The sequence below is a fragment of the Hippoglossus hippoglossus genome, chromosome 16 (assembly GCF_009819705.1).
Source record: "Hippoglossus hippoglossus isolate fHipHip1 chromosome 16, fHipHip1.pri, whole genome shotgun sequence".
Taxonomy (NCBI): Eukaryota; Metazoa; Chordata; class Actinopteri; order Pleuronectiformes; family Pleuronectidae; genus Hippoglossus; species Hippoglossus hippoglossus.
In genome coordinates, this window is record NC_047166.1 from 8,342,662 (window position 1) to 8,367,419 (window position 24,758).

At 40.7% G+C, this 24,758-nt stretch overlaps 2 protein-coding genes across 9 annotated transcripts in view; one reads left to right on the top strand and one right to left on the bottom strand.

Moving 5' to 3' along the window:
- On the top strand, window positions 1–7,562 carry LOC117776513 (nectin-1-like). 5 transcript variants are annotated; one of them, XM_034610478.1, is made up of 7 exons: window positions 1–144; window positions 351–423; window positions 4,959–5,294; window positions 5,643–5,745; window positions 6,307–6,341; window positions 6,433–6,488; window positions 6,651–7,562. In XM_034610478.1, the coding sequence occupies exons 2-7, from the start codon at window positions 360–362 to the stop codon at window positions 6,783–6,785; spliced, it is 729 nt and encodes a 242-aa protein (XP_034466369.1). In that variant the 5' UTR covers window positions 1–144; window positions 351–359; the 3' UTR covers window positions 6,786–7,562. The 5 variants fall into 5 exon arrangements, with proteins under 5 accessions (XP_034466369.1, XP_034466370.1, XP_034466368.1 ...); XM_034610479.1 differs by having other exon boundaries at window positions 13–144; window positions 308–423; XM_034610477.1 differs by lacking the exons at window positions 1–144; window positions 351–423 and adding exons at window positions 4,003–4,156; window positions 4,320–4,435.
- Window positions 7,563–15,616: 8,054 nt separating this feature from the next.
- grik5 (glutamate receptor, ionotropic, kainate 5) overlaps window positions 15,617–24,758 on the bottom strand; it is an 81,945-nt gene continuing 72,803 nt past the window's right edge. For 3 of the 4 annotated variants that reach the window (XM_034610786.1, XM_034610785.1, XM_034610788.1), the window contains 3 exons: window positions 21,418–21,546; window positions 19,517–19,683; window positions 15,617–18,260 (listed from right to left, as the gene is read on the bottom strand). In XM_034610786.1, the coding sequence (XP_034466677.1) occupies window positions 17,625–18,260; window positions 19,517–19,683; window positions 21,418–21,546 (932 nt within the window). In that variant the 3' untranslated portion in view covers window positions 15,617–17,624. The remainder of the gene's footprint in view (window positions 18,261–19,516; window positions 19,684–21,417; window positions 21,547–24,758) is intronic. The other variant, XM_034610789.1, reaches the window with a different exon arrangement.

Sequence of the window (24,758 nt, forward strand, 5' to 3'; positions counted from 1 at the left end):
AAAGCTGAGTAATAATTGCGGAAGACTTTTGTTGTTCCTGTCTAGACAGACACATGTTTTTTTTCTTCTGTTTGCTGGACAACCTCCTGATGCTGGAGACCTTTCTCCTGTTCCCACGCTGCAGGTTGTCTCTGTGCTTACGAGGTGAGAAACTCTTAACTCTGTAGGTCTGAATGTTGACATGAGAGCGGAAAATTAGTTTCTACAGCTGAAACATGATTCTATTCACTATTTTAACTCACTGTCTAACAGTAATTCACCATAGCAACCTAATGAATTGCGTTTATTCATGTGTTTGGACATACAGCTGTATCTTAAGGTGTTTCTGTTATTTTGTCCACCACCTGTAGTTGTGAACAATGAAAACCGGCAGCACATCAACTCTCATACTGCTGGAGATGATCTACGTCACATTACTCCCAGGTAAGAGGAAATGTTTTTAAACTTTGGTTATTTTTTACGAGACAGATTGTATTTCCTCGTGAGGTGTAAGGAACAATGTTAGCTGATGAATATTGATTTAAAGTCTTTAATAAGGTTTTAGTGACTCATCTATGCTTCAACAGAACAGTGTACAGCCATGTTTCTATTTACACCTAGTTCCTCAATTACTGTAAATATTATGTCTATATATTACAAGTTTAAGCAACTTGTAACTACAAGGAAAACAGTTGAAAGCTAATTTAAGATCAAACAGCATAAGAGCAAGAATACAAATCTTAAAGATAAAAAAACATTTACAATGTAGAATTATGAATATAAGCAATAACCCTAATTAATAATACTTCTTATAATTATTACTATTTGGACAATTTAAAAAAATTGAATATTTGATAGTATAAAGTAGGTAAAGCTGCATGATTTTTGAAATATTCATTTTCTATTTACTTCTTCATTGTATTTGCTTTACTTCCATCTGCCGCCACATCACCTTCCCTTTTTCTTTTGGCAGCTCTGAAGGCACAAACAATCAGCGTCCAACCCGAGGTGACTGGACATCTCGGGCAGGATGTCACTCTGCCATGCCACTTCATCAAAGCATCAGCAAATGACAGTTTTGTTCAGGTTCAGTGGGATCTGCTGGGATCAGAGAAAAAGACTATCATTGTTTTTGAACCCAAGTCTGGGGTGAACATCCCTGATAGTCCTCTGAAAGAGAAGGTGAACCTCACAGAACAGTCGTTGATAATTAAAGATGTTGAACTGAAGAATGCAGGGTTGTACATGTGCACCCTTATAGTCTTCCCCAGTGGTTCATTTGAGGGAACAACCAAACTCATTGTTCTAGGTGAGTGTGTAAAGTAACGTGAAGACCCCTAAACCTACAAACAAATAATTGTCATCAGATAATTTTTACTATTAATTGGCTTTTGTGTAATCATACTTTTGATCCTTGCTCAGTGGAGAATAACATGGGTCTGATTGTCTTGGTAAATGAGTGGAACCATTACAGATGTCGTAAACCTCAACTATATCAATCATCATGATCAATTTCATCCTTTATTGTCCCAAATAAAATTGTTACTGATCTCAGAATAACCGGGTTTCTTTATTGTTAAACACCACGATCTTTAAAAATAATTTGACTTGATAGTCACACACAGAGTAAATCATGGTCATGTGTTGTTTCTTCTTCCAGAACAGCCGCCGTTATCATCAGTTGTTGTGTCTGCTATAGTGATTGCTGTCATACTGCTGGTGGGGATCATGGCAGCCATAACGTACTTCATCTTCATCAGAAGGTGTGTGTGTGTGTGTGTGTGTGTGTGTGTGTGTGTGTGTGTGTGTGTGTGTGTGTGTGTGTGTGTGTGTGTGTGTGTGTGTGTGTGTGTGTGTGTGTGTGTGTGTATCCTATTTGTTTGTATTTTGTGTAGGATTGTTCAGTTGAGGCTCTAGGAAAAAAAAACACCTCCCATAAACAATACTCACTGCAGATGGTTGATTTTGATCATCACCTTTCTTTCAGTATCCACTGATAGATTTGATAAACACCTTGTCTCACAATGATTCCTGGATCCACCTCCTAATCCGGATCTTGGCCAAAATGTAATTGTCTCCTTCTTTGGGTCTTGCTCCACCCCTCCACAAATTTCATGGAAATCAGTTATGTAGTTTTTGCGTAATCCTGCTAACAAACAAACAAATTCAGATGAAAACATTAACTCGGAGGTAATAAGACATTTGGAAACATTAACCTGAGCTCCTGCATGGGAACTGACCCACATTTGGTATATTTCTTTAGATAATTCATAGATAAACTATTGGTGACTTAATCAAAATAATCTGCTGATTCATTAATAATATAAATAATCAATAGGTGGAGCCCCGATATCTCAGATTTGAAACAACTCCCAGCACAAATCAGCTAATCACAGCACGTTTGATTCCTTTACTCAGGTGTGACTCTTCAGTCAGCCACAGTGTCGTCATTGGTGAGAACACAAACATTTCCTCTATTATATTATTTCATTTCTTTCTGTTGTTGTTTCCAGTCGCCTTGCATAAAGCTGCTCTGTCTCTCAGACACAGGTGGGACAGCGATGGATGTGTCCAAGTCATCTGGTATTGAAAGAGCTGAGGTGAGCTCCGAGTTGGTCGAAGCTGCATCTCTTAATAAGTCGATGTGGGATAAAGTTTGTTTACTCTCGGGCTGTGATAAGGATTTTTATTTTAAAGAAGCGACATAATGATGATAAAAATGAACATGATGACATTTTCTCTCCATCTTACTCGTAGGACGTGGTCTACTCTGGAGTCAAGGTCAAACCACCCAGAGGTGAGACGACCTCGAGCAATGACGAACACAGGATGCCATCGAATGCAGACGTGACATACGCAGAAGTGACGGTTTTGGGTCGGAAGCCGAAATGAGAGCAAAAAATAAGAAATCACTTTTAAAGCTGCTGTATGTAAGTTACATTTATTATAGTCTTGGTATCATTCCACATATTCTAATATGGATGAATGGACCTGTAGTCTTAGTGCCAGCTCAATCAATTAATCAATCAATCATCAATCAAAACATTACTAACTGGCATGAGACAAACTACAGCTGAGGCTGATGAGAGTATAACCTAAACTACAATGACCCTTCACTTCGCTTCACTAGATTTCTTGGAAATCAGTGATGTAGTTTTTGCAAAATCCATCTAAAGAACAAACAAGAAAACATAACCTTTTTGGAGAAGGTAACAACACTTTGTCCTGAGAGGCAGCTCGATGAAAAATCTGTTATAGAGGTATCTCCAATACATCCTCCTTTAATGTGTGAACTAGATCTGATCACCTGTAGCTGCTGCTGTATTTCATTAAAGAGCTTCTGCGTTCTGCGTCCATCTGCTTCCAGTCATTTGTGCAGAAATTGCTTCATGTCAATGTTTCTGTGGCTGTTTTCCTTGCTTAAGAAAGTTACAAAATACGGTTTGCACAGTTGCTGTCATGGTGGATACCTGCTTGTGCTTTTTCTCATATGCAACTGGCCACTATATTTTTGAAGGTGTACATTGGTCTTTTTCATGTTGGACACATCAGTGAACATCACTGACTATGTCTCATCATTTCCTGCAATACATGTTATGGATTTTAAAATAAAGACAAGATAATGACAGATAATGGCGTCGACATTATATCATTTTATTTATTGTTAAAAAGTGTTTCACAAAGACAATGAATTGTTTGTCACCTGTTTCCTCTCTGCTGCGAGTGAGTTAAAGGGACATTGTTTAATGCAGAGCTGAGTTTTTTGTGTGTTTCACCCAAGCTTAACATTTATTTATTTTTGTAGTTTTTGTTACCAGTATTATTTTTGGGTATTTTTTCCTTCTGTCTTTATTTTCTTTAAAATTCAGGCCTGCACTTCACATATTGCTGCACGGGGAAATAAGTTGCAACTGCAGAGTCTCACATCTTCAATCGTCTCTGGTGTTTGTGTGGACGACAGTAGCACCATTTGACCACATGGGGTGAGTGTTTTACTGGTTGGGGTGCAGGCTGCATGATCGAAATCTGAAGTAAAGCTGAGTAATAATTGCGGAAGACTTTTGTTGTTCCTGTCTAGACAGACACATGTTTTTTTTCTTCTGTTTGCTGGACAACCTCCTGATGTTGGAGACCTTTCTCCTGTTCCCACGCTGCAGGTTGTCTCTGTGCTTACGAGGTGAGAAACTCTTAACTCTGTAGGTCTGAATGTTGACATGAGAGCGGAAAATTAGTTTCTACAGCTGAAACATGATTCTATTCATTATTTTAACTCACTGTCTAACAGTAATTCACCATAGCAACCTAATGAATTGCGTTTATTCATGTGTTTGGACATACAGCTGTATCTTAAGGTGTTTCTGTTATTTTGTCCACCACCTGTAGTTGTGAACAATGAAAACCGGCAGCACATCAACTCTCATACTGCTGGAGATGATCTACGTCACATTACTCCCAGGTAAGAGGAAATGTTTTTAAACTTTGGTTATTTTTTACGAGACAGATTGTATTTCCTCGTGAGGTGTAAGGAACAATGTTAGCTGATGAATATTGATTTAAAGTCTTTAATAAGGTTTTAGTGACTCATCTATGCTTCAACAGAACAGTGTACAGCCATGTTTCTATTTACACCTAGTTCCTCAATTACTGTAAATATTATGTCTATATATTACAAGTTTAAGCACCTTGTAACTAAAGGAAAACAGTTGAAAGCTAATTTAAGATCAAACAGCATTAGAGCAAGAATACAAATCTTAAAGATAAAAACATATTTACAATGTAGAATTATGAATATAAGCAATAACCCTAATTAATAATACTTAATTATTACTATTTGGATATTTAAAAAAAATTGAATATTTGATAGTATAAAGTAGGTAAAGCTGCATGATTTTTGAAAAATTCATTTTTTATTTACTTCTTCATTGTATTTGCTTTACTTCCATCTGCCGCCACATCACCTTCCCTTTTTCTTTTGGCAGCTCTGAAGGCACAAACAATCAGCGTCCAACCCGAGGTGACTGGATATCTCGGGCATGATGTCACTCTGCCATGCCACTTCATCAAAGCATCAGCAAATGACACTGTTATTCAGGTTCAGTGGGATCTGCTGGGACCAGAGAAAAAGACTATCATTGTTTTTAAACCCGAGTCTGGGGTGAACATCCCTGATAGTCCTCTGAAAGAGAAGGTGAACCTCACAGAACAGTCGTTGATAATTAAAGATGTTGAACTGAAGAATGCAGGGTTGTACATGTGCACCCTTACAACCTTCCCCAGTGGTTCATTGACGGGAGAGACCAAACTCATTGTTCGAGGTGAGTGTGTAAAGTAACGTGAAGACCCCTAAACCTACAAACAAATAATAATAAAGATCATTTTTACTATTAATTGGCTTTTGTGTAATCATACTTTTGATTATTGCTCAGTGGAGAATAACATGGGTCTGATTGTCTTGGTAAATGAGTGGAACCATTACAGATGTCGTAAACCTCAACTATATCAATCATCATGATCAATTTCATCCTTTATTGTACCAAATAAAATTGTTACTGATCTCAGAATAACCGGGTTTCTTTATTGTTAAAAACCACGATCTTAAAAATAATTTGACTTGATAGTCACACACAGAGTAAATCATGGTCATGTGTTGTTTCTTCTTCCAGAAGAGCAGCCATTATCATCAGTTGTTGTGTCTGCTATAGTGATTGCTGTCATACTGCTGGTGGGGATCATGGCAGCCATAACGTACTTCATCTTCATCAGAAGGTGTGTGTGTGTGTGTGTGTGTGTGTGTGTGTGTGTGTGTGTGTGTGTGTGTGTGTGTGTGTGTGTGTGTGTGTGTGTGTGTGTGTGTGTGTATCCTGTGTGTGTGTATATTGTGTAGGATTGTTCAGTTGAGGCTCTAGGAAAAAAAACAGCTCCCATAAACAATACTCGCTGCAGATGGTTGACTTTGATCATCACCTTTCTTTCAGTTAATTGTCTCCTTCTTTGGGTCTTGCTCCACCCCTCCACAAAATTTCATGGAAATCAGTTGTGTAGTTTTTGCGTAATCCTGCTAACAAACAAACAAATTCAGATGAAAACATTAACTCGGAGGTAATAAGACATTTGGAAACATTAACCTGAGCTCCTGCATGGGAACTGACGCACATTTGGTATATTTCTTTAGATAATTCATAGATAAACTATTGGTGATTTAATCAAAATAATCTGCTGATTCATTAATACTATAAATAATCAATAGGTGGAGCCCCGATATCTCAGATTTGAAACAACTCCCAGCACAAATCAGCTAATCACAGCACGTTTGATTCCTTTACTCAGGTGTGACTCTTCAGTCAGCCACAGTGTCGTCATTGGTGAGAACACAAACATTTCCTCTATTATATTATTTCATATCTTTCTGTTGTTATTTCCAGTCGCCTTGCATAAAGCTGCTCTGTCTCTCAGACACAGGTTGGACAGCGATGGATGTGTCCAAGTCATCTGGTATTGAAAGAGCTGAGGTGAGCTCCGAGTTGGTCGAAGCTGCATCTCTGAACTTAATAAGTCGATGTGGGATAAAGTTTGTTTACTCTCGGGCTGTGATAAGGATTTTTATTTTAAAGAAGCGACATAATGATGATAAAAATGAGCATGATGACATTTTCTCTCCATCTTACTCGTAGGACGTGGTCTACTCTGGAGTCAAGGTCAAACCACCCAGAGGTGAGACGACCTCGAGCAATGACGAACACAGGATGCCATCGAATGCAGACGTGACATACGCAGAAGTGACGGTTTTGGGTCGGAAGCCGAAATGAGAGCAAAAAATAAGAAATCACTTTTAAAGTTGCTGTATGTAAGTTACATTTATTATAGTCTTGGTATCATTCCACATATTCTAATATGGATGAATGGACCTGTAGTCTTAGTGCCAGCTCAACGACAGCCATTCTCACCGCTCTGTGAGGTCACGATTTTCACCATTTTAGCATCGATCAATTAATCAATCAAAACATTTAATAACTGGCACGAGACAAACTACAGCTGAGGCTGATGAGAGTATAACCTAAACTACAATGACCCTTCACTTCGCTTCACTAGATTTCTTGGAAATCAGTGGCGTAGTTTTTGCAAAATCCCTCTAAAGAACAAACAAGAAAACATAACCTTTATGGAGAAGGTAACACTTTGTCCTGAGAGGCAGCTCGATGAAAAATTTGTTATAGAGGTAACTCCAATACATCCTCCTTTAATGTGTGAACTAGATCTGATCACCTGTAGCTGCTGCTGTATTTCAATAAAGAGCTTCTGCGTTCTGCGTCCATCTGCTTCCAGTCATTTGTGCAGAAATTGCTTCATGTCAATGTTTCTGTGGCTGTTTTCCTTGCTTAAGAAAGTTACAAAATACGGTTTGCACAGTTGCTGTCATGGTGGATACCTGCTTGTGCTTTTTCTCATATGCAACTGGCCACTATATTTTTGAAGGTGTACATTGGTCTTTTTCATGTTGGACACCATCAGTGAACATCACTGACTATGTCTCATCATTTCCTGGAATACATGTTATGGATTTTAAAATAAAGACAAGATAATGACAGATAATGGCGTCGACATTATATCATTTTATTTATTGTTAAAAAGAGTTTCACAAAGACGATGAATTGTTTGTCACCTGTTTCCTCTCTGCTGCGAGTGAGTTAAAGGGACATTGTCTAATGCAGAGCTGAGTTTTTTGTGTGTTTCACCCAAGCTTAACTTTTATTTATTTTTGTAGTTTTTGTTACCAGTATTATTTTTGGGTATTTTTTCCTTCTGTCTTTATTTTCTTTCAAATTCAGGCCTGCACTTCACATATTGCTGCACGAGGAAATAAGTTGCAACTGAAAAACAACTACACTTGGACTGCGTAATTGGGTCAGTGGTTGTGCAATAACCGTTTCGGCCAACCTCACACAGGCTTCTCATCTCTTGTGTAAGGAAGTCGGTCATAACAGGAAAAAGATGTGACTTGGCAGTACATTGTGACAGGTTCTGCATGTCTGCACATAGCAGTGATGTATGACAGCCAATAAAACTGGAAAAGTGCAATAATTACCGTCCTCTGACATGTAAAAGAACCAAGATACAAATGATTGCAGTCAATTTAAAGACTATCTTCATGGTTTCTGCAACTATTAAATCAGCATTTTCTTTAATTAGTAACAACTAAAGAGAAGTCACCACTACTTCCCGGAGCTTAACAGGAACTTACAAATCAATCCCTCAAGGGTTAAATTGATTTGGTTCTAATGTAAAAACTGTTGCATCTTGTACACGTGACATTTTATGAATCCAGACTGTTTGTGGTCTCTTCACACCAACATCTCTAGATGTATAGTGATGGCTTGCTCTTTCCTTTGTAATAGTCGTGCTTAATATTTCAAAAACATCTGAATCATGAGTTCTGCCTTCTGCCTTTCAGACGACAAATTTCTACCACAGCGTTTCCTTCAAAGGAAATGAACTCAACCCATAATTAAGAGTAAAGGAAACAACGTTCTGATGAAGGCAAGATAACTGTGTTTATCTGGAGAAGGGTTTCAAGTTGATGAACATCATTAGTCTGCACCTTGCTGACGGTGTATTCTCAAAGTAACATCAGGAAACATTAACACATTTCTGTAACATTGAAAATCTAAATGAATTTGGGTTGAAATAAATTGAAAAACACTTAAATTGTAAAATAAAACTATTAGTATTGTTTGCGATGTTTCTTTTCAGTCACTTCCAACATTAGATGTGAACAACAGAATATAGAGACTCTAGGAGAATGAATTTAGAATAATAGAGTCTTTACAGCAGCTTCAGTTTTGACAGAGGAATTCATATCTGTTTCTCATGTTTTTAAAAAGTCAAAGTCCAGTTTGTTGGAATCAAACATCGTCCTTCATGTCCAGACTCAAGTGTTTCTCTATATTTCCATCATTTGATCACACGAGGTCGCTGTTCTATCGGGAGTCACATCCTTACTGGAGGAACCATTGAACCATTCTCTCCAGTAAAACCCTTTAGAGATTAAACACAAAAGAACTGAACTCAACACGCTTGTCTTTACTCAGATGTGACGCTTCAGTGACTGAGCTGCTGGGGGGGAAATAATCTGTGGATCTTCCTCTTGATTTCTAAACAGCACCATATTGTTTTATATCCATTCTTTGTTTCACTTCCTTTTTCTAAATCTATTCTCCCTTTCAGATGCACGTGATGGTGTTCTGTATTTTTCTCACAGTCAGCAAATAGAAACGAGCAGCATCAACATATTTGTGAGAAATGTGAGATTTTAACCTATATTTTCTGCAGGAGAGTCAGATTTGCAACTTTTTTTTTTTTGACTGCAGCTTATTTCTATTTTAAATCTGTATATTTAACAACAAGCACATCTAATGTATTGGAGGTTTGTCTATTATTCTGTCCACCCCCTATAAAGCGGATGCTGAGATTGATTTATTTCACTTAACCAGTTTAGACCAAACATTTTATTCTATACTACTATGATTTTTTTATGTATGTGGCATGTGGGCTGAACAAAACATGGCCGTCTGCTCTTATTTAGAAATTATCAGTGTAGTTGTCGTTAATATATTTTCTTGAACACAAAGAACAGTTTAATAATTATTTCCCACCTCATGAACTGGTTAACAAAGCTGCTTCACAAAAGTAAATGAAAAGGTAAAAAGTCAATTCTGTCATGTAAAGTGTTCTACTGTCGACTTTGAACTTGAAACAAAGTAATTTCAGTAAATCCTAATAGACCTAATTATAATAATCCTTAAGGTAGCCTTTGTGTTTGCTGAATGATAAACTACAAATCAGATACAGTAAAGCTGCGAGAATTTTTATATTTATTTTCCGTTTCTCTCTTGCTTCTGCCACCATATCACCTTATTTTTTTTGACAGCTCTGGAGGCAGAAAAAGTCAGTGTCTGGCCTGAAGTGACTGGATACCTGGGGCCTGATGTCGCCCTGTCATGCCGGTTCATCCAAAGACCAGAAAACAGCATAACAAATCAGGTTCAGTGGTGTCTGCTGCCTCCAGAAGGAAAGAAAACCACCATTACTGCTCCTCATCGCCAGTTTCTCGCAAATATTCCCAATTCTCTAGATTGCAGAGCAGAGAAATTAAACATGTGAGGTCGCACATGTGCACATGTTGTTCAAGGTGAGTATGTAAAGCATTTTTAACAGGAAGTAGAGTGGTAAATAATATTTATTAATAAATAAAAAAGTAAAAATAATGTTCTTACACAGCAGAAGGGTCTTGAAGTACCTTTACCTCTATGTCTCTCCTTTATTTTGCTACTTTCACAACCATAAAAACCTTCATAAACAGGTGTCTGAATTTATACTCAAATTATTGGGGTGAATACCAACACTGAAGTTATGTTTGAATTAATTTTCAAATAACATCACTGAGGATAGCGCCCACCAGCAACAGATGCAGATGTTACCAAGGATGATTGCTGCAGGAGTATTTCTGTAGTGAAGCCACAGCTTTCGTCATTGTGATCAGAAAAGGTTTAACAATGTGTGTGTGGGTGTGTCAGATTCCATTGATGACAGAAAGGAACACGTCATGAGACATTATCAATATAAATATCTGCATTTAGTGAACATTGTGATCAATGATTACATCTGTGTAATCTGAGTTACTTAGATGTATTACCTCTGCCAAGGAGGTCATGTTTTCGTCTGTTTGTTAGGATTACGCTAATAATACTGGACAGATTACCATGAAACTTAGAGGAGGAACGTGTCTGGAGAGAACCCTTCACATTTTGATGCAGATACGGATCTGGGGGGCGGATCCAGGATTTTTTTTTTCTTCGCTTTCTTTAACATTGTGAGATCGGGCGTTTTGCAAATGTTTATGGAACTGTTAATCACAAGTGTGGGGAATTTAGTTCAGATCCAATTACAAATCTGGATCTAGTGAATTTAAATGTGGTTTCATAAGGGGTCTGTCGGGCCTTGGCGCAGGTATGAGCTCTACTGAGTTCTATTCTAGTTATTTATTGTTTTATTAAAGCACATTTAAGAGTTTGTATTGGTTGGGATAAAAACTCCTGAAATCAAGTAGTCAGACACAAAATAACTGAACTTAACACACCTGTCTTTACTCAGATGTGACGCTTCAGGGTCTGAACAGCTGGGGGGAACTTCCTCCTCTTGATTTCTAAACAGCACCATATTATTTTATATCCATTGTTTGTTTCATTTCCTTTTACTAAATCTATTCTTCCGGTCAGATCCAGGTGATGGTGTTTTTTCTCACAATCATCAAATAGAAACGAGCAGCATCGACAAGGCATTCGTCAAACTCTCAGAGCTCTGACTTCTCTGCTCTGTCTGTGGCTTTCTGCCAGAGTCCTGGATCTATAAAAAGCATTTACACGTAGTTTGACGTTATTCATTTCAGCAGAGCCACCGGGTGCCAGTGTTTCATTATAATGAAGGAATGTGTCAGCCGGTTCAGCAGCGGCTCATTAATGTGTTTGTGGACAATGGTGGATCAATGTTGGTTTTGGTAACGGGACATGCATGGTTTGCAAAGTACCATCATCGTCATCATCATCATCATCATCATCATCATCATCATCATCATCATTTTACAGGCTCATCTTTGTTCCATTCATTTTATATTGAAATTGAGCAAATAAGTTGATTAGATGTGACAAAATTATTCTTTTTGTTGTTTAAGTATACACAAGATTTGTATTATTATTATTATTATTATTATTGTTGTTATTAATATTAATATTATTATTATTATTATTATTATTGTTGTTGTTACTTGTGGTCATGCTGGTGAGCAGGAAGACGGACACAGCACTTTTTGTTAGTGGCCACTGCTGCTACCAAACCTTTGGTTTCTCATTCTCAGGCAGGATATTGTTTTTGACCCTGTGTCTGTGTGTGTGTCTGTGTGTGTGTGTGCGCGTGTGTGTGTGTGTGCGTGTGTGTGCGCGTGTGAGTGTGTGTGTGCGAACGCATACAAAATAATTTAATGCACGACCATATTTTCCCCAGACGACTATGGAGTTTCAGTGCTGATTGGTCAAAGGTCAAAGGTGAAGGTCAACAAAAATATGGTCAGAAAAACACATTTTCCAGGATCTCTCCACAAATCATAGGGCTAGAGATACAATCCAAAACTCATATTAATCAGAAATGTATACCCTATAATAAAATATCACATGATGAGTGAAATCCTGAAGAAGTCACGATGAAGTCCGAAAGTGATGTCATGCATAGTAAATAAATCCTTTCGGACGATAGTCAAAAGCTTTTATGTTATCATTGAATGATTGATAATCGCATGGTGAGAATGATGTCATCATGATTTCACTATAAAGTCAGATAATTACATCATGTAGTGTGGTAATGCTTTGATTTGTGCAACCAACATGATTTAAAACATGATCAACAGCCTCTTTAAATCAACTTATCATTCTCATTACAATATGGAAAGTCAGTATTGCCAGATTAGGGGTGTATACAGTGCACATGCATCACCCCACTGATACTTTTCATTTCTCATGTACCATAGAGTTTTCATGTCTTCTGTGTTGGGATGTAACTAAATACATTTACTCGTTAGGCCTCTACACCTTTTCACACCTTTTGTCTCGATGCATCAACTACAGTTTCCTTTCAGATCCATGTTTTGTATTAAACATGAAGAACTTAATAAAATACACTGCTCTGCGACAGGCTTTTGACTCCTAGGGTGTAGTTGGGGCATTTTTCCACATTTCAAACGTTTGAGTTGTGAGCAGTACCACAACAAAGACATTTCACAAAAACACAACAGATTGGAGAAATGGCCAAAATCTAATATAAGAAGTGTATCAGAACTGCTGTGATTTTTCTTCCCTACCCCATTAATCATCTCACGAGCCCTCTGATTTATCTTTTGACCCTTTGAAGGAGCCTGATCCTTAGGTTGGGAACTACTAGACTAAACTCCCAAGCATGTGGTTGTATATGAAGCATTTGAAAGTTACTTCACCTCAACCAACTTCCAACAGTGAATCAGCTTCAGCACCGAAACAATCGAGTGACGTCGAATACGTCCATCATGAGGGACTTTCCACTTGCAAAGCAAAGACACGTGTCACTGTGCGACTGTTTGTATCATTTTATTCCAAAAGAAGTTTGTGTGTCTATAGGTTTGAACAACTGGGCGATCGCTCTGCAGAACATCATTGCACCTTCAGCCCGATGCCTCCCAATCACCAACCTGCACCCACAAGCACACGATAGAACCTCCTGCTCCTCAGTAGGAATAATAACAACAATTTAATCATAATATTCATCGTCAGTTTTAATAATCCATTTAGCACTAGTATAGAAATATGAAAAAATATCAAAGAAAAGAACGTAAAGGTAAACGAAAAGGTTTGTTTTGCTGAGTGACCGTTCAGACACCCCTTCGGATTTGTTTTGTGACCCTCCCTGCCCTTCGCTATTCGTACCGGGGTTATGGTTTGTACCGTCCTCTTGCCTCTTCACAATAATGCATTGCAGCAAAACATGTTTTAAAGCTGTAGATGGCCACCTAATAGCTATATGGTGCTGTTTTTTAGGGGTTTTTGCACATTTGTTTACAGAGCAAGACAAAGACGACGAGGAAAAGAGATTGCGAAGACAAATTTGAAAACAATAACCTTTCGATAACAAGGAATCATGATGTGGTTGATGAGTGTGATTGTGTTTGTGAGCCCGTGTGTGTGTGTTTGTGAGCCTGTGTGTGTGTGTGTGTGTGTGTGTGTGTGTGTGTGTGTGTGTGTGTGTGTGTGTGTGTGTGTGTGTGTGTGTGTGTGTGTGTGTGTGTGTGTGTACACTGTGACATCTTGTGGAGACAGTTCGCCTCATGTCGTGTTGTCAGCATTCCACACGCAGGCAGAGGTAAACAGAGATAGAGACGCTTCTGCTGACAGCCATCATTCAGAGAAACAGCAGAACGTGTGCAAAGCAAACAATGTTATCGTCCATTATCGGCAACACAACAGCGTGGAGAAATCTGTTGCACCGAACAAAATGATCGTTTTATACAGCTCGGCAATTTTAGCCCCGACAACAATGTCTGCATTTATAAAGGGATTTATAAAGGGATGCATTGATGGTTTTGCACGTTACCTCAGACACATACTGCTGAATATACATGGGAGGGAAGCAAGTGAGGGATCATGTACCACAACAGTGTGATGCTATCAATGATGAAAGCGTAAAACCTCAGTTACAGGTGAAAGAGGCAGCTGGTAGCTCTCGACAGACACAAGACTCGTGGAAGCCGCGAGTTAATGAGACACGAGGATCTTGGCCCAAACAGGGAAACTGTCATTTTAAATTAGGGGTGGGGGGAGAAAAAACATTGATGCATTCAGGGAACAGGAAACATTGACTTCTGAGAAGTGGTAATCAGCGGCTGAAAAATTACATTCATGATCTCTTCTGTCAGGAAATCAAACTATTAAAGAATTGGCAAATATTAACAGCATAATGGGAATTTGGCAATTACATGCTTTGGAAATGTTGCATCAGCCAACTCTCAAATCTTGAATATCTGTGTTTCCTTGAACACACCAACCAGAGGGGCTTTTCATAACTGCTGCATCAAACTGTATCTATTAACCGTGTGATCCCCATGGTTCAGCACAGTGAATCACTCAACAGGGAATATTTTGGGAACTGATTGGTAGAACAGATTCAACAAACACTGATGCTAATGCAGCGCAGTGTCGTTTAATTCTGAGATAGACATGATGTCTGAAGTAATCATGTATTAAGGAATAAAAAAGTACAGACTGACCGAGTTTAACTTGCTTCTGCAGGGATTCTTTCAGAAAGGTGGGACACCACAGACAAATCCTCGCCACTCCTAACCTGAACTAAAGAGAAATCATACAGCAACCAATACTTCCTGATGTGCCACACATTGAGTGAACATAAGTGGACTGCATGTCATTCTTTTCATAAATCAGCTCCTAAACGTCGGTGGAGAAAAGCTTTTCATTCATTTTAGCTAATTAAGATGATTAATCCGCCTACAAACAGCTGATGAGGGAGGAGGTGATGCAACCTCTCCACATTCAGTGTTTTCTGTTTGACTGTAAAATTAAATAATCTCATGTCGTACTGTAAATACTGTGTAAAGCAGAGTGTGGGGACTGATGGTGTGCAATTTGGTGCAGATCCAAATAAAAATCAGGTGAATTTAAATGAGGTTTCATGAGGGGACTGTGTATGCGTTTTCCGAGTGCCCTTCTAATTTTGTTAATGTCGACAAATCTTACGTAAAGACCAAAACTAACAATGCATCTGTCCGACTCTCAATACTTTCACAGCCATTTGTTTCCAGTGAACACGCGACAAATACGACATATGTAGAGTTTCATTGCAAAAAATAAATAAATAAAAAGGCACAGTAAATTCCTAGAGGAGCTGGGCACTGAGGCTTTAAGCAAATGTTAGTCAAGCAGAATAGTGTTTGTGGGGGACTATGTTCAGCTGTGGATTCATATGCTTTGGAGTATTAGAAGTCAAGGATGTACAGGTGGAATACGGAGGCTTGAGATCTCCTATAGCGGCCGCAGGTACGACTCTGACCCGGGCCTTTGCTGTGCGTCTTCTCCGCTCTCAATTCACACCTAATGTCATGTTAATAAAGACAGAATCTCCCATTAAAAATAGTAGAAAATGCTATTTAACTGAGGTGTTCATGTTCATGGTAGTGAATGGTTTGGCTGTTTGATGACAACAATGGAGCTCTATGTTTGTTTTGGTCTTTTCATGAGATTCCTTGAAAATGAAAAAGATTACAAATAATTATAGCCAGACATATTATTTAACATTCACTGTGATGGATCGGCTATTAAACATTAACATAATTTGCAATGAAAGCAGTGGCTACTTGCAAGATTAGGAATCTAAATCTAGGGAAGGGTTTGAATAATCGTCGGCAGTTCTGTGAAGTGGACACACATTCAAAGTTAAAGGGCTAAAACATGCAAATCCACCAGTGTGTTCCTTTAAGTGCCGCGGCGCATGTACTGTAGAGTTCAGATTGTTAGTGTTGGACAGTGTAGGGCTGTGACATTAACAACACAATTAAGAGAGACCGGATACTCGACCTAACCGCAGTGAAAAACATGTATTTCCTCCAAATCTATTCATCAGCATGTTTTCCTGTGCTCAACCCTCTCCTGAATCAGTCCCCAGCCACCGAGGGGAGTAATTAGGCAATCAAAAGCTTGAGACAGTATTGACGAGGCTGTGTTGAGTCTATCACTCTGGCAGGAGTCTGTGCTGTGGACGGCCAAGTCTGTCTGTTAAACAGAGAGAAGGGAAGAAGCTGCAGCTACAGCCTGCTGGCGCGTTAACAAGCCCCTTAAAAGATGCCCAGAATTAACAGATCAGGACAGATCTAATAATGGAAGTAGTTCAGTTCGGGATTTCTCATTCAAATTCAGCTGTGTACTTTCCCTCTCTGCCTCTCTCTATCTCCTCTCGCTCTGTTCTTCTCTATCTTGTCCTCCCTGGCTCCGGTTCACCCGGTCTCTCTATCTCTTCTTTGCTGTGTGAACAGAGGTGAAAAAAAAGGAGTCTTGGCAAGCGTTACCCAGGATAACGAGGGACATTAATTTCACATTTCAAAGCCCTTGCTGTCTCTCTCTTTCTCTCTTTTTTTCTCCCACCATCTCCCCCGTTCTCTGGCCATCTGATTAGCTAACATTAGTAGAAGGGTGCTGGGTACATGGTTCTCCTCAGTGAGTAGTTACAGACAGACTTAACAGGAAGCACAATTTTTTACAGACACACATACGCACAGTGTAAAGAAAGGCAGGCCAACAGTTTCCTCTGCTAGTGTTTGTATGAAGCTGTTTTTAAGTCGTTTTATCCACAATCCCCGACACCAGCCAAAAAAAGCAGCTATGGGGCACAGGGAGGGACACAAAACATCATGAACACAATTAACCATAGTCAAGTTTCTTAGTATGTAATAATCCACCATATTGTCACGCACAGTCTGTATTTAATTCCCACTTAGAACAATGGTAACAAAACAATAAAGACAACAAAAAAAAAAACAGGAAATAATTCTCTGAAAGTCTTTTTAGTTGCTGTTTTTAAATCACATACGGATACGGTATGTCCTCCAACAAGGCTTCGTTTTACTAGAGGGGTGGTTAACTTCCAGGCAAGTGTCTGTGGAAGAAAACCAACGGCCTCACATCTAAAGGTTAAGTGACAAGGGAGCGCCGAGAGAGAAAGGAAGCCAATGACGACCGTCGTCTGTGCATCTGGGCTCAGATTTCTCCGAACTGAACTGTTCGTCAGAGTCGATCACAGAAGCTTTAACCAACAACTATCTCTTTGGAGCCAGTTCTGTATCTGTAGGCCTCAAGCTCACCTGGAGAACAGGTTACAGTCTTCCTTGCTTATTCGGTTGCCTCACTCTCTAATGGATGACCTTGCCAAGTTCAGTTTTTCCCTCTTTTGTTCTCCGATGAAATTCACCTGCGGAACCGAGCAGTGTTTTTCTGAGCAGCACAAATGTCCCCAGTCACGTCATTGGCTACCTGCAGCCCTCCGCCCCCGCCCACACGCCTCTGGTCTCAGTCCTGGTTCACCAGTAGGTCTGTGGTGTTGCTGCTCTGTGGAGGTGGAAGGGGTCGGGCAGTATGAGGTGGGGGGCTGTGATGTAGCCGCCTCGGGCTGGGCCCCCCTCCGCCCTCACTGTCTGTGTTGGATGAGGAGGGAGGCGGGGGAGGGGGTAACCTGGGCAGGGGTGCTGATGAAGGTGGTATTCTTGTCGAGGTTGATCCTAAACTGCTGCCTGACCTCAGGCTCTGGATCCTCCGGCACTCCTGGCAGATCCTCACGTGGGTGCAGCTGCGGGCGGGCAGCATCACAGGGGTGGGGGCCGGTGGAGGAGGGGTGGTGTTGGCACCCAGGGGATCGTCTAGGAGCCGCTGCGGTCCAGGACCAAGATCTGAAAGCCCTGTCCCTCCTGCTCCACCTCCTCCACCTCCAGCACCACCTGTCAGGGGGCCTGCTCCACTGTAGAGCTTTCCGTTGCTGAGGCGCATCTCCCGCACGAGGCGCAGGGGCCGAGGGGCCCCCAGAGCGATGCGTGCAGGGTGGCGCAGGGCTGCGGAGCTGTTGAGGGGCCGACGGCGGCGCATACGGGAGCTCTTCTTACACGAGACGGCGTTTCGGAACTCTGTGATCATCTCCTGACAGACAGACACCTAGAGAGGGAAGGGAAGGGAGGAGGAAGGACAGTAGGAAAGACGGAAGGGAAGGAAAAGGGAAGGAAGGGAGGCAAAGGTAGGAGGGGCGCAACAGACACAAAGTAGGCAGGCAGCAGAACAAGACAGTGGTAAGGCAGTACATAAATAAGAGAGCGGAGGGAAAACGCAAAAGAAATGAAAGGACAACGAAAAAAGGGAACAAGGCAGAGAAAATAGGCGAAGTAAGGCATGGAAAACCAAAAGTTTGCAGGAGAAGCGAGGGCACAGAGATCAACAAATGAATTTTGAAAACAGAAATGAGGAGGTGATGGGGAAGGATGTGGAGATGGGTAGAGATGGGAGAATAACCGAGGAGCAGAGAGAGTTATTACAATCCAAACACACAAAACACCAAAATGTCGTTTAGTTTATGGGCACTTCATTATGACACTGTGCACTATGAACGGACAGGCAGGCCTACAGGTGCACTAACACAAACACAGTCACACAAACGGCACAACCCCACACACACGTCCCCATTTTTAAATAATATCTACTGTGATACACGACGAACAAAATGCATCAACACGTCCACGACACACAAACACCACTCTCACAGAAATCATAATAGAAAGTCATGTGCTCACATAAACAGAAACAGTACTCATAATCGGAGAACAGACACTGATGGCCGAATGACGGGAGGTGTTTGTGTGTGTGGTTGTGTGTGTTTGTGTGTGTGTGTGTGTGTGTGTGTGTTTGAGAGCAAGAGTGAGAGAGGGAGACGCACAGTGAGATGGGTAGAAGTAATCCAAGAATGGAAACGAAGAATACCAGCGTACATGTGAGGCATGTAAAAGAAGATACATCATGACATTTAATGCCAGGGAAAAAGATCACACTACTTCTTTATGCAAGCAAATATTGGCATCTCTCAATATTGCTTATTCGCACCATCAAGTTTAGCTCACAGACACTTGAAACTGCCACACTGTTTAACACCAAACACTAAAAAGGGCACGGTGACTTCAGAACAGGCACGGCATGCAAAGTGAAATCCAAGTCTCGGTTTGTTTTATCGTCTTTTGACACCACAGCAGTTCAGGGGCACATTCCTCTCATCTCAACATGCACATAACCTCAAACGCTACAGCACGCACAGACCAACAAACGAACATATCAGTGGAGGCAAAAGGAAAAAAAAATCTACCCACACTCACACACCCACAAAACAACATAATCAAAAGGGTTGGCGGGGTGCCATGGGAACCTACTGGGGTGTGTCTGTGGTGTCGGCGAGGGCAGGTATGGGGGCATACCTCATCGGTCTCTGTCGAGCGGCGCGTCGACCACACAAACTCCATAATGGCCACAAACACGGCAATGATGAGGCCACAGATCAGCACCACAAAGATGCCCCCAATGTTCTCCATCCCCAGACCTGAGAGCGAGCCACAGGAGAAAAAACATCAGCACACACATGCGACACTTTGTCAAAAAGGCCATTTTGTCTTCACTAGACACACAGAGTATTGCGCAGCCAGTAAAAACTGTTGCATAATGTTTTCTGTGCCACCGGAGGAACTCTGTTAAATGAATCGTTAAATATTTTGGGAAATATTGGCTTATTTCATTTTCTTTTTCCAACTTCTTGCCAAGAGTTAGATGAAATCAATAAATATGAAGTCATAGACAGCAGCTGATTAAATACTGGAGACAAACTCTGTCCAAATGTACAAGCTTCGTCCCAATGTCACACAATCAGCTTCCCATTTTGTCAGATACTGCTTATCCTTGGAGGATTGCGGAGGGAGCTGGATCCAGTCCCAGCTGACTTTGGGCAGGAGGCGCAGTACATCCTGGTTACGTCGCCAGAGTGTCGCAGGACCCATATACAGAGACAAACAACCATTCACTCTCAGTCACTTTAGACACATAAACCGAATTTGCATGTCTATGGAAAGAAGGAAGAAGCTGGAGAAAATGTTGCAAACACAGGGAGAATATGCAGACTCCACAACACAAGCCAAACCAGGATTTGAACCAGGAACCTTTTTGCTGTGAGTTGTTAACAACCGCACCACTGTGCTGCCATTTTTTTGCACAGGTTAAACCCAATAGATATAATGTGTTGCTGATAGCCAGACTTTGTTAGCTTTTGATTGAGGCTATCTGATAACCAGCTGTAGCTTTGTATTTATTCTCATTGAAGTGCCCCTGTCCTGTCACCTGTCATCTTTTATAAAGTACAAGAAACAATTTTCAAAACATATTCAATGATATGTGGCCTTGCTCAAGAGCTTACAGAAAACAAGGAATGACTTAAATGTGCACCTTTCTGAATCAGGAATTGTGCCTGGATGTTGGACACATTGTTGGCTTCTCTGTGTAAATAATGGCCCCTGATTTCAGAAAATTCCCCGATCCGCCACTGGGTTGACAGCCTGTGTTATGTGAGGGAGTCTGAAAGGCCTCTCTCTCTATTTATGGCTCCTTTTCTCGTACTAAGGACAAAAAAATCCCAATTTCCCAGCCTCAAATTTGACCCTTCTCTTTAAATTTGTTCCAACCTTAAGAAAGTGCAAAACCAGATCGCTGGAGTGCTCCTCCAATTGAGTTTAAAAAAAAGATTAAATGACCCATGATGAAGTGACTGAGTGAACACCAGAATTATGGAGCCCTGAAATGCTGGAGTGTTCAGATGAAGCTCAATGATGCTGAAACATCAGGCACAGAGTATTTTGTTCAAAGTTATTGAAACCATTTTTTAAAAGAGGCTTTCCTCTGACAGCAGCGGCATTAATGCAGAAGCATTTTCATTGTCTTTGTCATGTACGCAGGCACAGACTTTTAACGCTCACACACACACACACACACACACACACACACACACACACACACACACACACACACACACACACACACACACACACACACACACACACATTTGCCTCGCACACGTAAACAGACACACTGCCTCTAATATAATTTCCATTACACACCACCTGAGACAAACAGGAGACATTTGGGAAAGTAGATTGTGCTAAGCACCCTTCACAAGGACTTTAGGTTAGGCATTAGCCATTAGTGGGACTGTAGCGGAGAGTGAGGAGACTATTACTGGGGACATTAGAGAGAAGAAGGGAGTGGAGACAGACAGCTGCGGTCAACTGACCCTTGGCACGGTGGTCCTCCTCTTTGGGACATTGGCCCCCCTCCCACCACCTCCTCTTCAGTATCTCCAGCCTGTTATTCTCCTGCAGCTGGAGGATGGCCAGCGTGATCTCATCTCTGAACGGAGACCCTGGCAAACGACAGGAAGGCAAGGATAAGAGAGTGAGCGTTGGAGGACGGGAAAAGGTGCAGAGAGAAAAAACAAAACACACACAGCCCAGACAAGAGGAGGATTATTCCAGAAGAGGAGGAAAAAAATGTGGAATGAGGAAAAATGTGAAAGAAAATAGGAGGACGAATCGCAGAGTATGAATTGCTGTTGCAGCCGAGAGATGGCTACGAGTGATCTTATGGTGAGAATAAAGAGAGGATTAGTGAGGGATAAAGAGCGAGAATACATCCAGACTGAGCCCAGTGGAGCAGCTGCTGGTCAGAAGGAATAACAAGCATGTCATGAACTAGATACAGTGGAACAGGCCGAGAGGATTTAAAGGGTCTGTTCACCAAAACTATATATTTTCTTTAAATACATATGCTTATATCTGTTTTTTATTATGCAACATCTGTCTTGCTGACCAGTTAGAAGGAGGTAATGTTTGTCTTTCTGTTTGTGTTTCAGCAGCATTACTCAAACATTACTTGACGGATTACCACAAATCATGGTGGGAGGAAGCAGGATGAGTCAGGGAAGAAATTTATTAAAATCATGGTGAGGTTCTGGATCAGAGGAATTCTTTATCACTTTGCATATGGGGAGTTTTTGGCATTTTCACCAATTTCCCAGGCAACAATTTATGGATCTTGGTGGAAAAAATCTGGCATTTTCGGGAACCTATATCTATGAGTGTGTGCAAATTGGTGCAGTTTGATTGACTTTAAGGGGGAAAGATGGGCCTTGGCAGAGGTATGCGCTCTTCTAAGCTTCTTCTAGTTTCACAATAAATCAGAACCCTAAAAATCAAAACTGTTGAATGAGCAAATGAGCAAAAACAAGGAAAGATGTCCCCGACCCCAGTGTCCTGGATAACCACTTGTTCAAGCTGTTATCATCTATAAGACGCTATAAATCACCTCCCATCTTGACAAACAATTTCAAAAATACAATATTTTTTTCCCCACCTCAATACAGGCCCTGAAAGCCTCTCTCCATAAAACTCCACCGCCCTCTGAGCGGGTTACATTACAGCTGCTGTGCATTGACGCAGGGGAAGCAGCTCATACAGATGTTTCCTCTCCCAGGTAACAAGTAATTATCCCTTTTCCTGATGAGGTTCAGGGTTTTGGATCCAAGATAAATCCTCATCCTTCATGTTGAACCCCCCTGCTCTGTGTGGAACATGCTCACTCACACCTTGTCTATTTCTCTGCCAGAACTTGTGTTTACCAGAGCAGCTGACTCAAACAGCACTCTCTTCCTCTACAGGTCACTGGGGCTATGGGTGACCTACTACCTCACTCTGTAAATAGCTCTGAGAATAAAGACCCCGTGTCCTTGACTATTTTTGGAGTCCACTCTCTGTGAAGAAACTCAGCCTTGAGCTTAAAGGTCATATATATAAGAGATTTTAAACAGTACGGCAGCAAACAACTATTTTCTATGGAAGTATGTTTGTTGAGTAATGGGATCCTGAGCGGAGAAAGAAGCTCCTCTGTTTGTGTTGTGATCCCTTCTTTGTCTTTGGTGGCCAGTCCGCATGTCAGTGCATGTGCATGAAACCCTGTCTGTGAAACCATTGGCCCTCCACGAATTTACAAAGCGCAACGACGAGGCCAGTACAAAGTGCTCAGGTGAAATCAAGCTTCCACGATTCCCTCCACTGAGGAAACCGTGCTCTTCAGCTAAGAAAGAGATTGAAAGGGCTCTGACTTGAAATAGAAGTGGCTTTTTCTCACTATAGTGTCAGAGTGGGCTGATGGCTTTGGGTGGATTGTTGTGTTTTTTGGTGTTCCTGATGTGACATCTTTTGGCAGTGAATATTATACAGCTGTATATGTATATATATATAACCTTTAAGCATAGAAACAGTCTTTTAGGAGCAGCATTTTTAAATAATGTAAGTTATACGTCATCTATACATTTTTAACCACAGTAGATTTGACAATTAGGGGCTTAGTACATGTTTAAATCCCCAACACTGCACTGGAGTTCTGCTTCTCATTTTATTTTATAAATCTGGTTGCTTCTATCTCTTCAGTTACATGCAGTACAGTTTCATGTCCAAAAACTTGGACACTCCTCGTCTACTGCAGTGTCACTGTTGTCCTCTGAGCCCTCTGATATTAGTAAGTGAGCTGAGTCTGCTGATGTTCGGGGCAGGATGTCTGACATGTTGGTGGAGATGAACAAAGCTCCAGCCTCGGGGTCAGAGCCTCTGAAAGGGTTCGCAAAATGAGTTTGAAGTGCTGTGAGATTATTACCAGAGAAAATCTAAATTCAACTACATCATTTTACATGTATTTTTCTCCAAACTTTCCTTTGATTCTTTTAATTTCCCTTATTTGTTCTTGTGAAAAACTGTGCATGCTGTTTGAAAAGTGAAAAGAAACAATGTAATGAGAGAAAGCCACACTGTTCAAACATACAGTATCCCGCCTGTGATGGGTGGTTGCAAGCGCATGTTGCTTTGTATCAAGCCATTAAAAGGCTTGGAGCCAGCGTGTTAACATGCTTTGTGATAATATTTCTTTTCTTTGTTAAAAGCCTGATCTCACAACTATTGTTCTGTCAATGTTTTCTTTAAGTACTGGATGTAGAACTCAGAAAACCATACATATTTAATAGGTTCCTGCTTTAATTAGTTCCTGCTATTCCTTTGCCTTAATCTACAAGCTACGGCACAGTTACAATAAAACACTGCAGGAGCGTTTGGAACAAGAAAACGGGTCATTGTTACAATCCCCGTGGTTTCGTATATAACACTAAATGCCTTTGGTCTATTTCACAGTCAATCTAGGCCCTTTATTGATAAATTATATGTGCGTTGACATGACAACTAGATTTGTGACCTTCTGTGACCTTTAAACGCTCGACGAGGCCAATCCCAGCCTCCGGGCAAGTGAGTGGGGGAAAAAAGACAAAAGGTGATTGAGTGTTTACCACAGGGGCTCGTGTGCTTTAAAATGTACAGCTTGAAAGAAACGACCCTGAATAAATCAATACTGATGTATAAATCTCCTCTCAAAACATTTTCATAGGCCCTCTGGAAGACTCATACATTCATTATCATATTTTAAACTGTGTGTAATCGCATCCTCTCCACCTGAAGGTGTTTTTTGTTTCACTTGTTTATTTAACATAGCAGCAATTTAAAATGTTATAAAATTAAAGTAACTCAATATTCA

Bases quoted from the DNA above. Each gene is read 5' to 3' on its own strand.
- LOC117776513 (XM_034610478.1), top strand. From the start codon at position 360: ATGAAAACCGGCAGCACATCAACTCTCATACTGCTGGAGATGATCTAC. The intron at 424-4,958 runs GTAAGAGGAAAT...TTCTTTTGGCAG, and splicing joins CTACGTCACATTACTCCCAG to CTCTGAAGGCACAAACAATC. The intron at 5,295-5,642 runs GTGAGTGTGTAA...TTCTTCTTCCAG, and splicing joins GACCAAACTCATTGTTCGAG to AAGAGCAGCCATTATCATCA.